This window comes from Mycteria americana, chromosome 2 (genome assembly GCF_035582795.1).
Source record: "Mycteria americana isolate JAX WOST 10 ecotype Jacksonville Zoo and Gardens chromosome 2, USCA_MyAme_1.0, whole genome shotgun sequence".
Classification (NCBI taxonomy): domain Eukaryota; kingdom Metazoa; phylum Chordata; class Aves; order Ciconiiformes; family Ciconiidae; genus Mycteria; species Mycteria americana.
In genome coordinates, this window is record NC_134366.1 from 49,131,170 (window position 1) to 49,144,440 (window position 13,271).

The window sequence follows — 13,271 nt, forward strand, 5'->3', positions numbered from 1 at the left end:
TATGAGGAGTCTGTTGGCAGGACTTCTAACCCACTATTCATTAAATAGTGGTATTTAAACTTTTCTTCTTATCATATGTGCCATAACGGTATGTGTTCATATGGCTGTGCCTATTCTGTTTCTTGTATTTGTAAGCTACATTTTTTTTAAAAGGCAAATGTTATTTTGAAACTTACCTATACTAGCTCTAATACAACTGAGTGTTTAAATGATTCAAATATTTAAGTCCTGCTTTCAGGACCAGATTTCTGAGGATGGTCTTCAGTGGGACTCTCCTTTTAAAATCTGGGGATCCTCAGACGTATTTCAGAGTTGATATCAATGGCAGGCAGGCATTTAAATGGGGTTTTTCTGGATCTGGCTGAAGTGCCTAAGTAATTGCTTTCATCCAAAAGTTATGCTGTTTAAACTATGACATGATAAGTGCTGTTGTACAGGCATAGGTTATTCCTATAGGAGAAGACAAATAAGTTATAACAACCTAAAGCACTTTTATCCAGATGCACATGTATTTGGTCGTGGCTCCCCTCTGTGCTGCACACCGGAGGGGCACTTTATTTCCTGCCCCTCAGGCATCTGTGTATCTTCAGGCATGGGTGTGCGGTGTGCGGTATGGGGTGTACGATGTGCGGTGTACAGTGTGCGGTGTGGGGTGTATCATATGGGGTGTACGGTATGGGCTGTACGGTGTGCAGTGTACAGCATGTGGTGTGCGGTATGGGGTGTACGATGTGTGGTGTGCAGTGTGCGGTATGGGGTGTATCATATGGGGTGTACGGTATGGGCTGTACAGTGTGCAGTGTACAGCATGTGGTGTGTGGTATGGGGTGTACGATGTGTGGTGTGCAGTGTGCGGTGTGCGGTATGGGCTGTACGGTATGGGGTGTACGATGTGCGGTGTACAGCGTGCGGTGTGCGGTATGGGGTGTACGATGTGCGGTGTACAGCGTGCGGTGTGCGGTATGGGGTGTACGATGTGCGGTGTACAGTGTGCGGTGTGTGGTATGGGGTGTGCGGTATGGGCTGTACGGTATGGGGTGTACGATGTGCAGTGTACAGTGTGCGGTGTGCGGTATGGGGTGCACGATGTGCGGTGTACAGTGTGCAGTGTGCGGTATGGGGTGTATGATGTGCGGTGTACAGTGTGTGGTGTGCAGTATGGGGTGCACGATGTGTGATGTGCGGTATGGGGTGTACGATGTGCGGTGTACAGTGTGCGGTGTGCAGTATGGGGTGTACCGTGTGCGGTGTGCGGTATGGGGTGCACGATGTGCGGTGTACAGTGTGCGGTGTGCGGTATGGGGTGTACCGTGTGCGGTATGAGGTGCACGATGTGCGGTGTACAGCGTGCGGTGTGGGGTGTGCGAAGGGGACTGTCGCCACCTCCCGGGCGCAGGCGCCTGCAGCTGAGGACAGAAAGCCCCGCACTGGCATTTATTTGCTTGTCGCTTCTGGTCCAGAGGGGGCTGATGCTCAGAGACGGACGAAGAGTACAGCCATTTGGATTTCATTTCATCTTCAAGGGGTGAAAATGTTTTTGGTGAGAGGCTCTCACAGCTGTTGTGGGCATGGACTGAGAAAACACTGTCCTGCTCCTGCCTTGGGATGCTGAAATGTGGAGGTATCTCGGATATAGAGACTCAGCCCCGTGCTCTTAAATATCTGAGCTGCCTTAGGAGGGAACAAGGCACGGAGAAAGTCGCTGAGGGAGTCATGGGAGGTTATTGCTGCCCCGGAGCTGCGGGCTGGCGGCTCTGTGCTCAGGCTGGCACCTTCAAGGCTGCTGGCCAGACCCACCGAGGGTCTGCTGAGACACCTGTGAGAAAGGATAAGGCCCTGCCCTGGGGGCAGAGGCAGCCCCGAGGCAGGGAGGTTAGCAACCCACCCTGGAAAGAAGTGGAAGGCGGTGAGGAAAGGCAACCGGAGCCTGTGCACAGCTGCAGAGCTGCAGGAATCTAATTAACTCGCTCCCTCCTCCCGCTAATGAGGAGTGCCCCTGAGCCAGCGCACTGACCTCCAGGCTGCTTCCAGAGCCCTTGCAGAGCTGCGCAGTGGCCAGCACATCTCTCCTCTGCCGGGAGCCCTTGTGCCTTTCCCCATAATCCCTCTCCTGCGTGAGGGGTGGCAAGGAGGCTGGAAAAGCCTTCCTTCTCAGGGGGCTTCTGGGCACAGCCTGTGCTGCCCAAAATCCTCGGAAGGGAAAATGCACCACGATGCTGCAGAGACACGTCCCTCTCCAATGCATGGCACAGTAGGGACCCACGCACTGCTTGCTGTCACACCTTTTATTGACAGGCACCTGGTAAATGAAAACCTGTGGGCTTTTTAACTTCCATAGCAGGGGAAGTGACCTGCTAGAGAGTGACCACGGAGCCCTTGGCTCCTCGTCCCCACTGGAAGAAGTGCCTAGGATGCTGCACTTCTCCTTGTGGAGGAAAGACCCCGCTGAGTCTCCTGGCTGGCCCATCCCTGCCGTGGGGATTTGCACCTCAGCGCAGGAAGCAGCAGAGGGTTTGTTCAGCATCGCTGTGCCCTGGCATCTGAGCCCCACTGAGGACTGGCAGGTCCTGCCAGCCGTGCTGGTGGGACGGCTCAGTGGCTATAGCAGTAGCATAAGCTGGGCCTCAGGAGCTCACCTGCTGAAATAAGAGATGGGATTTAGCCTCCCCGTCCTTACGGTACATATTTCTTTAAGGATGCATAGGTTTCAGAGTCCCACTGAAATCCCTTAAAATGCTACCCAGAAAAGTAATGCTTTGAACAGGAATGCATGAGCCACATCTGCTGCGTGAACCTGGGGAAATCATTTCACCTTTTGATACCTCAGTTTCGTGGTATAAATAACGGGGGTAGTGTTGCTAACACCATTTGAGGGCTGCAAAAATGAAGGATTCTGTATCATTGCACTCCCAGAAAAGCAAAGTCATATATAACACTGATATCAGTATTTTCTGCATGTCACAGTTTGAGTTGTTTTTGCGGTGTCCTTCAGGCAGCCTTGAACATTTTTGTGCACGTGCATTTGCATGTGTGTGGGTGCCTGTCTCTGCGATGCAGAACAAGACACAATATGAACTCATTTAAAACCCACCGTCCCGGTCCTTGGGCTCCCAGTACTTACGTCTCTGTAATTACAGAATGACATAATAAAGTGTGGAAGAACAGAAACTTGCAAATCAGATGTGCAGAAGTCAATTCATTCAGTCAGTTCTGCTGACAGGGGAAAATGCGAGAGGAAGGCTGAGGCTCTGAACGCAAGCGTCAGCAGAACTCAAAGAATATATAAAGAATTGCCTTGGACCTAACCCCACTTAGCTCACATTTCATGCACTGGGATGCATTCCAAAATTATCTCACCTGCTTTCTCCATCGCAAAACCTATGAATGTTTGCTTCCTGGTCTGAAGCGAGAGAGATCCCAAGCCCTGAGTCTAATCCCCAGGTGTGAGCTCAGACTGAGCTGGAGAAGAGCCTCCTCTCTCCAGATGTAAGCACTTGTGGTCAATAACTAAACCCATCGTGATACCTGTATTACAGCTAAGGCTGTACTGCTGTAGACGTCCACAGTAAATGAGGGAAATTGAAAGAAATATGGAAAAACCGCTATTGTAGTCATTGAAGCAAGGGTTCTGTAGAAACTTAGTTTATATTATGATCTGCAGGCACAGGGAGAAGTAAATTAACATCCTTTGGTCTGAATATCTCCTGACTTGTAAGTGCTTGCAATGTTCAGGTCTGTTAACATCATGTTTTACGTGGGAGCTGGAGAGTGGGGGAAGGGGGTATGCAGCTATACAAGATTGGTAAAATATTTAAGTGAGTTGAAAGAAAAGACAGAAGACTATCAGGAAACTGTAGGGAGTTGGTATGATCTCATTACACTGCATTTATGAGGCCAGTATTGAATATGGTGTACAATCCCGGTGGTTTATGTTTTTAAAAAAAGATTGGAAGATTAGAAAAGAGCCATGCGAATGATTTAAGAGCTGAGAAATGCAACATAACTCCACTTGTGTCATCATGTAGTCCAAGAAGAGGCTGAAGCCCACATATATGGGGGACATTTCTGATAGCATAGTGGAAGCTTTTAATAAAAAAGGCAAAAGGAGATTGAGGAAGTGGCAGATAAAGCTGGAGGTATTTAGACAACAAGGGGAATGTGAATGTGTCCCCACAATGGAAATTAAGTATTGAAATGAACTTTGTGGGAATGGGATGGATATCTGGTCACTCCATGTCTTTAAATGAAGCTGGGTGTTTTCCTATGAGATTGTGCTGTACCTTAAATGCAGCTGATGGTTAAGTTAACAGGTGAAAGTCTCCTGGTGTGCAGGTGTTGTGCAGGTGAGAGTAGATGATGGACATGTTCCCACCAGCCTAGAAACCTGTAAATCTGCGAGAATCTCGTTTCTCCTGTTTGTGGGCTGTATTATGTCCTGTTTCATGGGTGGGGGGACAGAATGCAGACATAATTTGCCTTAGGACCAGAAAGAGGCCAGCGTCAGAGCCAGAGCTCATCAGCAGCTCCTAGCTGCTCGTCAGCAGCTCCTGAACATGTGGGTTGACTTTTCTCCCTCCAGACTAGCAGCAAGTCAAAGGGTACAGGTTAGAAATGCTTCTGAGCTCCCTGAACCTCCAGTGTCCACAAAATTGCAGAGACCCCTGATATTTCCTAACGTGTATCGTAATCTCTGTATGGGGAGCTTCAGGCTGGCACAGGGACAACGCTGAAGTGGCCTCGTGGCACTCGCTATTGACTTCAATATGGAACAGGCAAAGGGAAAAGTCAGGTTAGCTGTTCTGACTCCCAGAAAGCATCCAGGTGAGTGTTTGAAAACCAGAGAAGAGTTAGCCCTTTTTCTGCCCAAAGGGTTGGCCATCTCTGAAACAGAGGTGATAGTTGGCAGCACTGAACAACAGCACTTTCTCATCCTTACGAGGACATCACATAATACACTAGGAAAGGTAAGCGGGGTATTGCAGCTACTGTTTCTCTCTTCAGTTCTGTTGTTGTTATTATTGCCATTTCTCCCTTCCACACCATCTCTGCCCTCTGTGTATTTCATCCACTGAATATGTCCTCGCTGGCCATCCCAACTGTCTGTCTGGAAAGTGGTTTTTGTCATATACATAATTCTAATCATGGGAGCAAATAGATATCTAAGAAGATCGGTAAAGCTGTACCCTGTTCCTAGTATTGTTCTGGAAGAGGGCGGTCCTATGTTAGCTACATTAATTTCACTAAAATGTGCCCCCAAAGTGTAGTTAATATGAGATGAAGAGGGAATAGCTCCATTCCAGCCCTGCTGTCCTCTCTCTCCCTCTTAAATCAGGTTTCCTCTGCTTTGAATTGGGGCAGCTTAGGTAGACAGCCCTCTGCTAGAATATGTTATATTCGAGAAAGCTCAGGAACCCATTTTCCACAGTATTCCATCCATTTGCTTGTGTGTCCACTAAGGTTGGAGGCCAAGAGTGTAATTAAGGGAGAGAGCATTATTGCTATACACCAACCATATCTGCACATGGCAAGGCCATTTCCTGCTGGAAGAAGCAGAGATCTCTCTTGACTCAGTGTCACCGGCTTTCCAGCCCCTAAAATGCAAATCCGATACTTCTCTGTCAGCAGCCACAACATTCTATAAGCTGTAAAACCTCAGGCTTTCAAAATATTTGCACGGTGATAGAGTTGGCTTTACTGGGGCTCTCATATCCTCAGGCACCTTCAAAAATGCTCTATGCGTTAGGGAGCGCTTGTTGCTGGAGTTCCGAAAAGCTCCAAGGTCTGTTGGCTCTCACCAGCAGTGGGGAGGATTAAATGTAGGTCCTGCTTCACTTTCTAGTCTTAACGAGCCTGCAGGCTGGGCTGGGACACGGAGAGGGTAACAGCAAAGTAGGGAGCAGAGATGCAGCCCTTCAGGAGGATGGGCATTTCCCTGGGCAAGGAGAGCAGTGCTGGTGGCCCCATGGGGTGCCTGCCTGCGGGCACAGCAGCAGGAGTCGTGCTGTCGGGCTGTCAGCAAGTGAAGTTATTGGTGATAGAAAGACTGAAGCAATATGAGTCAAAGATAATAGTAAGTTTGATGATAACCTGCTTTTCTGAAACATACAGGAACAGTGCGGGAGATTTTTCCATTAGTTTCCGAAGATTTATAGCGTAAGTTCACCTTTCCCTTTGAATGAGACATAAACTGCCTGAACTCAAACCCATTAATTTTTTTTTCTTAGTAGCTTATTCTTTTGTTTTAAATAGAGCTCTAGCGTTGCACTTTTGTATTGCCATTTTATGTGAGTAGATGGGGTAAGAAATTAGACCCATGGCATATGGGTAGCTGCAACGTTTGTCAAAACATACAAAGCAGATTTGACCTCTCTGCAGTCTTTTCTTTCCTCTGGGCTATAATTCTAATAAATAATTTTGGCTGTAGCTGAGAAAATAATATATTTTTCTGCTTTATGAATAATTTCTCTCTTCTTTTCTACCATGAGAGGTTTAGAAATAATGGAGTGAACTTATGGCAGGGCATTCCCTATTTCACAGGTACAAATCAAAGTAAGTACACATCCAGCTACCTGTCTGTCTGTATAAATCAGGTAGATTACAAGCACAACTGGTCAATTAATTCCACAGGTATAAGATAAGTGCACAGAGCTTATGCATTACTCCCCTGAATAAACCCTCGTACGCGCCTCAGCTTCTGCCTGAGCAAGGACCAGTGGGAGCAGTAAGTTCGTTACAGTGGGTTTGCCTGACTTTTGTAAAATTGCCAAGATTACCCATCTGAATTGCAACAGAGATGACTAAACCAAAAGCAATTCCAGAAAATAACGCTCAACCAGCTTTGTGTTCTGTCCGCCCACTGGGGGAGCGTTATCCTGGCATCTCTGCGGTCAGAGGGTGCCTGTGGCCTTGACAATTGTACCAACAAGTTTCACTTTCTGGTCACTTCGTCTTGCTTAACTGCTCTACTTTAAGCTCAAATATTTCAGGTTGCACAAGCTTCAGTGTGCTCCACAGATAAGAAGAAAAAGCCACGCTCAGTCGCCAGCAATGCCCAAGCAAGTGTGGGGAACAGATTACGCTTATCGGTAGATCCCACATCCTGATACAGCTGATGGAGACAGGCAGGAAAACCCCAGCTCCGGGGTTAATGCTACCCTGGAAGCATAAGCTACGTGAGACAGCTGCCGGAGGGGATCTCCACGCCACCTCAGCACTGTCTCATCCCGCTCAGGAGCCCATCTGTTCCCCGGGCCGGTCGCTGATGTTCTGGAGCATGGTCACAAAGTACCCAAAATCCAAGTTATGAATGGCAGGTGACAGACGCAGGGATCAGTGGCAGTTCAGGGCAGAAGCTTTTGGTATTGAAGACGTACAACTACAAGCTTGTGAATTTGGTATTTGTGTCTAGGACAGCTGTCTCTCACTGCCCATTTGCTAATGGGCTCATAGCTGCAGCGTCTGAACGTGCTAGGAGCAGAAAAGATCTGCGCAGAGGCATCCTTCGCAGTCCCTGGGGAGTGCCCTCTGTCCTAGAGGGTCTGTAAATCCCTGCTTAGGTATTACACTACCATCAGTTACAACACCAAAGCTTTTCATTAGCCAGGCAGTCACATCTTGAAGATTATAAACTCACATCAAAAAGAAAGTAAAAACTGCGTATCCTGCCAAGCCCAAAGCCTCATCTGCTTGGCCCAGATTCTGACTTAATTGCGTGGGGTTTGTTAGGAGAGAGTTAGTCTGACTGAGAGTGAATGGTATGAATGAAGGTCGCCAGCCCTCTCCTTAAGTAACGTAAAAAACAAATCCATGGTACTGATGAGTCCTTCTTGAAAGGAAATAATAACAATTTTTTTTGACATGTTTCTATTGACAGCAGTTCTGCTGACAGTCTGCTGCATGAGGAGGAAGAAAAAGACATCTAACCCAGAAAACAATCTGAGCTATTGGAATAATGCTATTACCATGGACTACTTCAACAGGCATGCTGTAGAGTTACCAAGAGAGATCCAGTCCCTGGAGACTTCAGAGGTACCTCACTTGCAGAACTAGTGTCTGAAAACTGTAACTGAAGCCGTGCTGGGAGAAGGGGAGAGGAAGTCATATTAATAAAGCCTTGAAATCCCTATGCATATTCAGGGAAACAGCTTTTTGAGAAGGACTCACCCCTACATATGTATAAGATGGGATAAATATGTCACCAAAACGGATTGCCATCCTATTCCCAGCCATTGCAGATACGTTCCGTACTGCTGCGTAGTCATGGGAGTTAACCAGCTCTAGGTGAATTTTGTGTTTCTCTTCCTTTTGAGCCTATGGCCAATGTCTAGCCATACCATGACTGCTTAGGAGAGCTCTTTGGGCTGGCTTGTTACTGACAGTCGGTCCTTCTAATCTGTCTGTTGTGTGTGTCCCACACAGCATCAGATAAGGGGGGGGTAGTGAGTCAATGAGTTAATAATGCAAAGAAATTTTATGCATTTATGTCTCAGGAGCAGCCTATAGCTTCTCAAATACCAGTTCTAGGGGTGAGTGTTCCCAGTATATAAGCAATCAAAACATCAATTTATGACAGTGTGTAGTGGTGGTGTATACTCATCAGCCTTTACTTAAGGGATCTGACTGGTTCAGTGGGATTATTCATATAGGGGCAGGTGATACTACTGATAGAAATGTATTCTCTGGCCTCGGAGATAAAGAAGAATAATTTAGCTTAGTTCAAAGGCATTTAAAACCTAGAAAGAGTGGAGAGTTTAGGTTTATGCTAAAGTGCTTTTCAGATCAGCTAGCTGACTAACTCATCTCATTAAATAAAAAAAATAGTGTTTAGAAAGGAACCTCTGAGATGTGACTAGACAAGCACTCACAGTTGCTCCATTAACCCCACTTTACTGGCAATCATGTTGCTCAAGCTAAGGCAGGACCTGGTCTAGACTTGCCAAGAATAGAATGATAAGCCTGTTCACATATAGGATGATCTCCAAAAGCTGTCATCTGACTAATTTAAACCTGATCAGAACATGACTGAACTGGGGCATGCTTGGGTAGCTTGGAACCATGTATGTGGTTTTCTGACCTTAAAAAAAGCTGAAAATGCATCTTTGAGGAGTCAAGCCCAGCTGATAGACAGGAAACTGTTGCAATGTGTCATGAAAGTGGAAAAAAAAAAAAAGAATGTGAAAGTTCATATTGTGCTGAGGGACCTGAAGTTTGGTGCATCTGACTTCTGGGTCCCCAGACTGAGAAATAATCAGCCTGGCTATCAGAGGAGCTCTTTACTCATGGCTCCTACTGCCTGAAGAAGGGCAAAACCGGCTCACCAAACTTAGCTCTCTGGGAGCTGGGTCCCCCAAAATTCAGGCACTTTTGGAGGACTGGGAGAAGCGATAAAAATAACAGTCCATTTCCCACCTGCGTTTGCACGGGGCAGCGGAGTGCCCTGCGTGCTCACGGAGAGCGAGGGGTGTGAAGCGCTCACCTTGCTTCTCTGTCTTCCTCCTAGGACCACCTCTCCGAGCCGCGCTCCCCCGCCAACGGCGACTACCGAGACAGCGGGATGGTCCTCGTGAACCCCTTCTGTCAAGAAACGCTATTTGTAGGACATGAGCAAGTCTCTGAAATATGACCCCACAGCTGCCCGCGTATTGCAGTTTCATCTCTACTGTCTCCAAATTATAAATAAATATATATATTATAAATATAACCTTTGTGTAACCCTGAATTACAAGAAATGTTTTCAGCTTTTCTTTTCTCCCTCAGAATTGTCAACCCCTTTTTTATAAGTGTGGTAAAACTTTACAGAACAAACTGTGGCTTTATAAAATAAAGGTATTTCTAAGCAAAACACCTGTCAGATGGACTGTTTTCTTCACTGTCATTTACAATCTGCTGCTAAATATACTTGGTCTGGAAGAATATTGGCTGGTTTTGGTGCATGCAGTATGTGTTGGGTACAGGATATTGCATCCCGTGAGCATTGCTGCTCGGTGACCGTCCCTTCTCTTACTGCAAAATGACTTTGGTCACTCCTTTCCTTTAGACTGCCAAGCTAGAATACAAACCAGACAGGACCAGCTCAGTTGCCAGAAGCAGTCCGTGTGGCTCGTGTGCCAGTCTTGTATCCTTTGCATGACTCTAGCACTGCCGGAGCACGGGCTGGCATGAGCCCTTCAGAGTCTCCCTTCCAGTTAAACCCAACCGGGGTCTGCCAGCTCAGCAGGGGCAGAGCAGGGGAGCTGGGCTACGGTGGGATGATAAACAAACCTGATGTACCCATGGGATCCAGGGCCACACAAGACACGAGCAAACCCCTTGGGGTAGTAATGTTGCCCCATGATTTTTTTATGTTACCTTCTTCAGACTTAAACAGGAGAGCCACGTTCCAGTTGGAGCTCCAAAACTGTTTTACAGGAGCAAGGACCAGAATGACCATTTTCCCTGTGTAAATGTCCTAACCACACTACACATTGGACTCACAGCTGCTCCACTCCGGCCCAGTGAGTCCTGAATTATTTCCTGCTGGGCAAACAGCTTCAAAGGAAGGCATGTAGAATGTCCCCTTCAAAGGAAAAGAAAATTCCTTTGAATTTGTCAGAAATCTTGAAATGTGGTAACTAGGGACTCCCACCTATTAAGTGCTGTGGCTTTGACCACATTTCCACTTCCCCACTGTTTTATTTATCTTGTGTGCTTAAACTCCTAGTGCCATTGAATCAAGTTTCCTCACGCCCCCCTCTACTCTCTGAGACTTTCCTTCCCCCCTTAGGAATGAAAACGCAGTGTTTCAGAGCAAAATTTCAGTCCTACCCAGTTAAATGCTAGATTGCAGGCTGTAATAGTGTTAGGGGAATAGCAGGGGTGAACGAAGCTTAAATGATGGATTAAAAATAGGTTGTTACAAGGAGAGGCTAACATGGAACATGGAATGACTTTGCCTAAATCGATGCTCTCTCTTTGGGTAACCCAAAACTGTTACCGTGGGACCGATTTTCAGGTTTGCTTCTTAAATTACCTTTTTTGTATCATTCGGCAAGTGAAATGGCCTCCGACCTTTGAGGTCTCAGCCGTCCTCTCGCCACCTCTGGCCACCAGCTCTTGTAGATTATTTTCTACCCTCGCTCCTCACTTCATCAGGAGCAGGCTGTGAGGCAGCAGGGAGTTTGCCCGCTGCTCCAGCTGGCTGCTCTGTGCCAGCTGGTTCATCACTGGTTGTGTAAAAGGGAAGCTCGGGCAGGACAGGGGTAGCGTAGCATCATTAACCATATGCCTTGTTCAAGGTGAGCCAGGGCTGATACCAGAAAAGGGAATTATAGCAGTGGCACATCTGGTCCAGCTGTTCCCACCTGCCAGCAGTGTCCCAGTGGCTGTGGTTAGTCAGAGCAACCTGACAACTTTACTAAATGATGGCTGGAATCGGACCAAGACGTGTCTCCCCCCGGGACCAGGGGGCCCCAGAGGCACTGTCGTCCCTCCTTTCTCCCTGTCCCTCACATGCACTTCTACTGTGCTGAAACACAAACCTGAACGTGGGCCACAGGCTTCCTAAAATTAGAAAATTGTAATGTTATAGGGGCTCTCCTAGATATTTGATTTTCTGCTCAGAATCGGAGAGTAATGCACTGCTTCCCTGCGAGGCGACGGGGGGCAGGCAGGGAGACGTGGCTGTGTATGGACGTGGATGGGCACTTTGGGAATATATCTTTTCGCCATGGGATAAATGCTACACAATATGATATCTGCGATCCTCATGATGAAATACTAAATGGTCACCTGGAAATCACTGGTTGATTAGAGAGTAAAAACTTCCTGAGGGTCTTGCCAAGAGCAAAAGCAATCCCATGAGGACCTTAGACTTCTATTTCAACAGGGAGGTGGAAAGAGAGAATGAGGTGACAGAGAACTAAATTCAGTTCTTTGCAAAAAACTCCATATTTTTTACATTTGTTTTCTGTACACGGTATTGCTTTTGCAAAGTAGATTTTTTTTTTTTTTTTAACTCGACACAGAGCAAATACACTGAAAATGTTGTGTAAGAAATACTGGAGGATTCCTTTCATTTAGCCAGTACAGTTTGCTTGGTAATCTAAATGCAGAATGCCTAGAAGCTAGCCAAAAATATTTGCAAAGCTGTGAGATGCTGCGCTATTCCCAGGCTTCACACAGCCGGGAAATGGCGACCTGACCATAGGCAGTCTCGCAGTTCCCAGACTTAAAAAGCAAGCAAAACAAACTCCAGCTGCAAACCCGGCGAGCCAGGATTAGGCACCCGCGGAAGACAGGGATTTCTGATTGTATTCCATCTCGCCAAAGACTCACCACCGCCCCTGTACAAACCTACACCACATTAGGGCAATACCCAACATCAGCACATTACAGGCATGCCTACAAAGATGTGCATACGGTAATCCTACACTGGAACAAGTCTGGCACCCTGGTTGTGAAGCACCCCTGTGTGTAGGTAGAAAAAGCTACCCCTAACACTGTATAGTGACTGATCCTACTGTACCATGCACACATCCTACTTATATACCTATAAACTACCCCCCCGATCACCAGTCGCTGAAGAGCAGTGACATAAAAAGAAGAGCAGGGGAAAACTCCCCCGTCCCCTGCAATAAATCTCAGGGGTTGTTTTGCCCTTTTCTTTCGGTTCACAGTTGCCTCACTCTGTCGCCATGTTATGCAGCCAAAGTGAAACGGGCCCTTGTTGAACAGACCGGGTGCAGCTGATAATGTGACGTTAAACCGACCGAGCAGGGGTAGACGTGAGGGTGCTTGTCCCTAGTTAAAATCTGCTGGGCTTGGGGCAACGTGCTTTGGTCGGGTGGTGAAGCCAAAGCGCAGAGAAATCCAGAAGCTGCAGCGGGGCTGAGGGAGCATTCGAGGCTCTGCGGCAGCAAAAGGCTGGCTCGGCTCAGCCACGGCCCTGCCAGCTCCTTAAAACTTTGAGTTTTGCTAACTTTAGGTAACGTCTTGCTGCAGGAGACTCTGTCTGGAGCAAGCATGGGTGTGAGCGGCCAACGCGTTCGTAATAAATGCCTAGATAGCTGTGGGTATAAGGGTAGGAAATCATCTGGGTGTCAGTGCAGAAAACACCGCTGGTATTTTAACACGTACGTTGTACTGAATCCCTGTCCCACTGTCCCTGTAAACACCATTGTGCTTTTCATCTGCCACATTTGCAGCAGCAGCAGCAGGGAGATTTCCCCTGAAATGGGATTGCTGACCCAGCGGCCGCCCGGACAATGTGATGGGCGCTCCCGGGCAGCACAAAG

The 13,271-nt window shown here is 47.4% G+C and overlaps 1 protein-coding gene across 3 annotated transcripts in view; it reads left to right on the forward strand.

Moving 5' to 3' along the window:
* The window catches only part of TMEM108 (transmembrane protein 108), a 167,473-nt gene extending 157,643 nt beyond the window's left edge, over positions 1-9,830 (forward strand). For all 3 annotated transcript variants that reach the window (XM_075493304.1, XM_075493302.1, XM_075493303.1), the window contains 2 exons: positions 7,874-8,028; positions 9,500-9,830. In XM_075493304.1, the coding sequence (XP_075349419.1) occupies positions 7,874-8,028; positions 9,500-9,622 (278 nt within the window). In that variant the 3' untranslated portion in view covers positions 9,623-9,830. The remainder of the gene's footprint in view (positions 1-7,873; positions 8,029-9,499) is intronic.
* Positions 9,831-13,271: the final 3,441 nt, after the last annotated feature.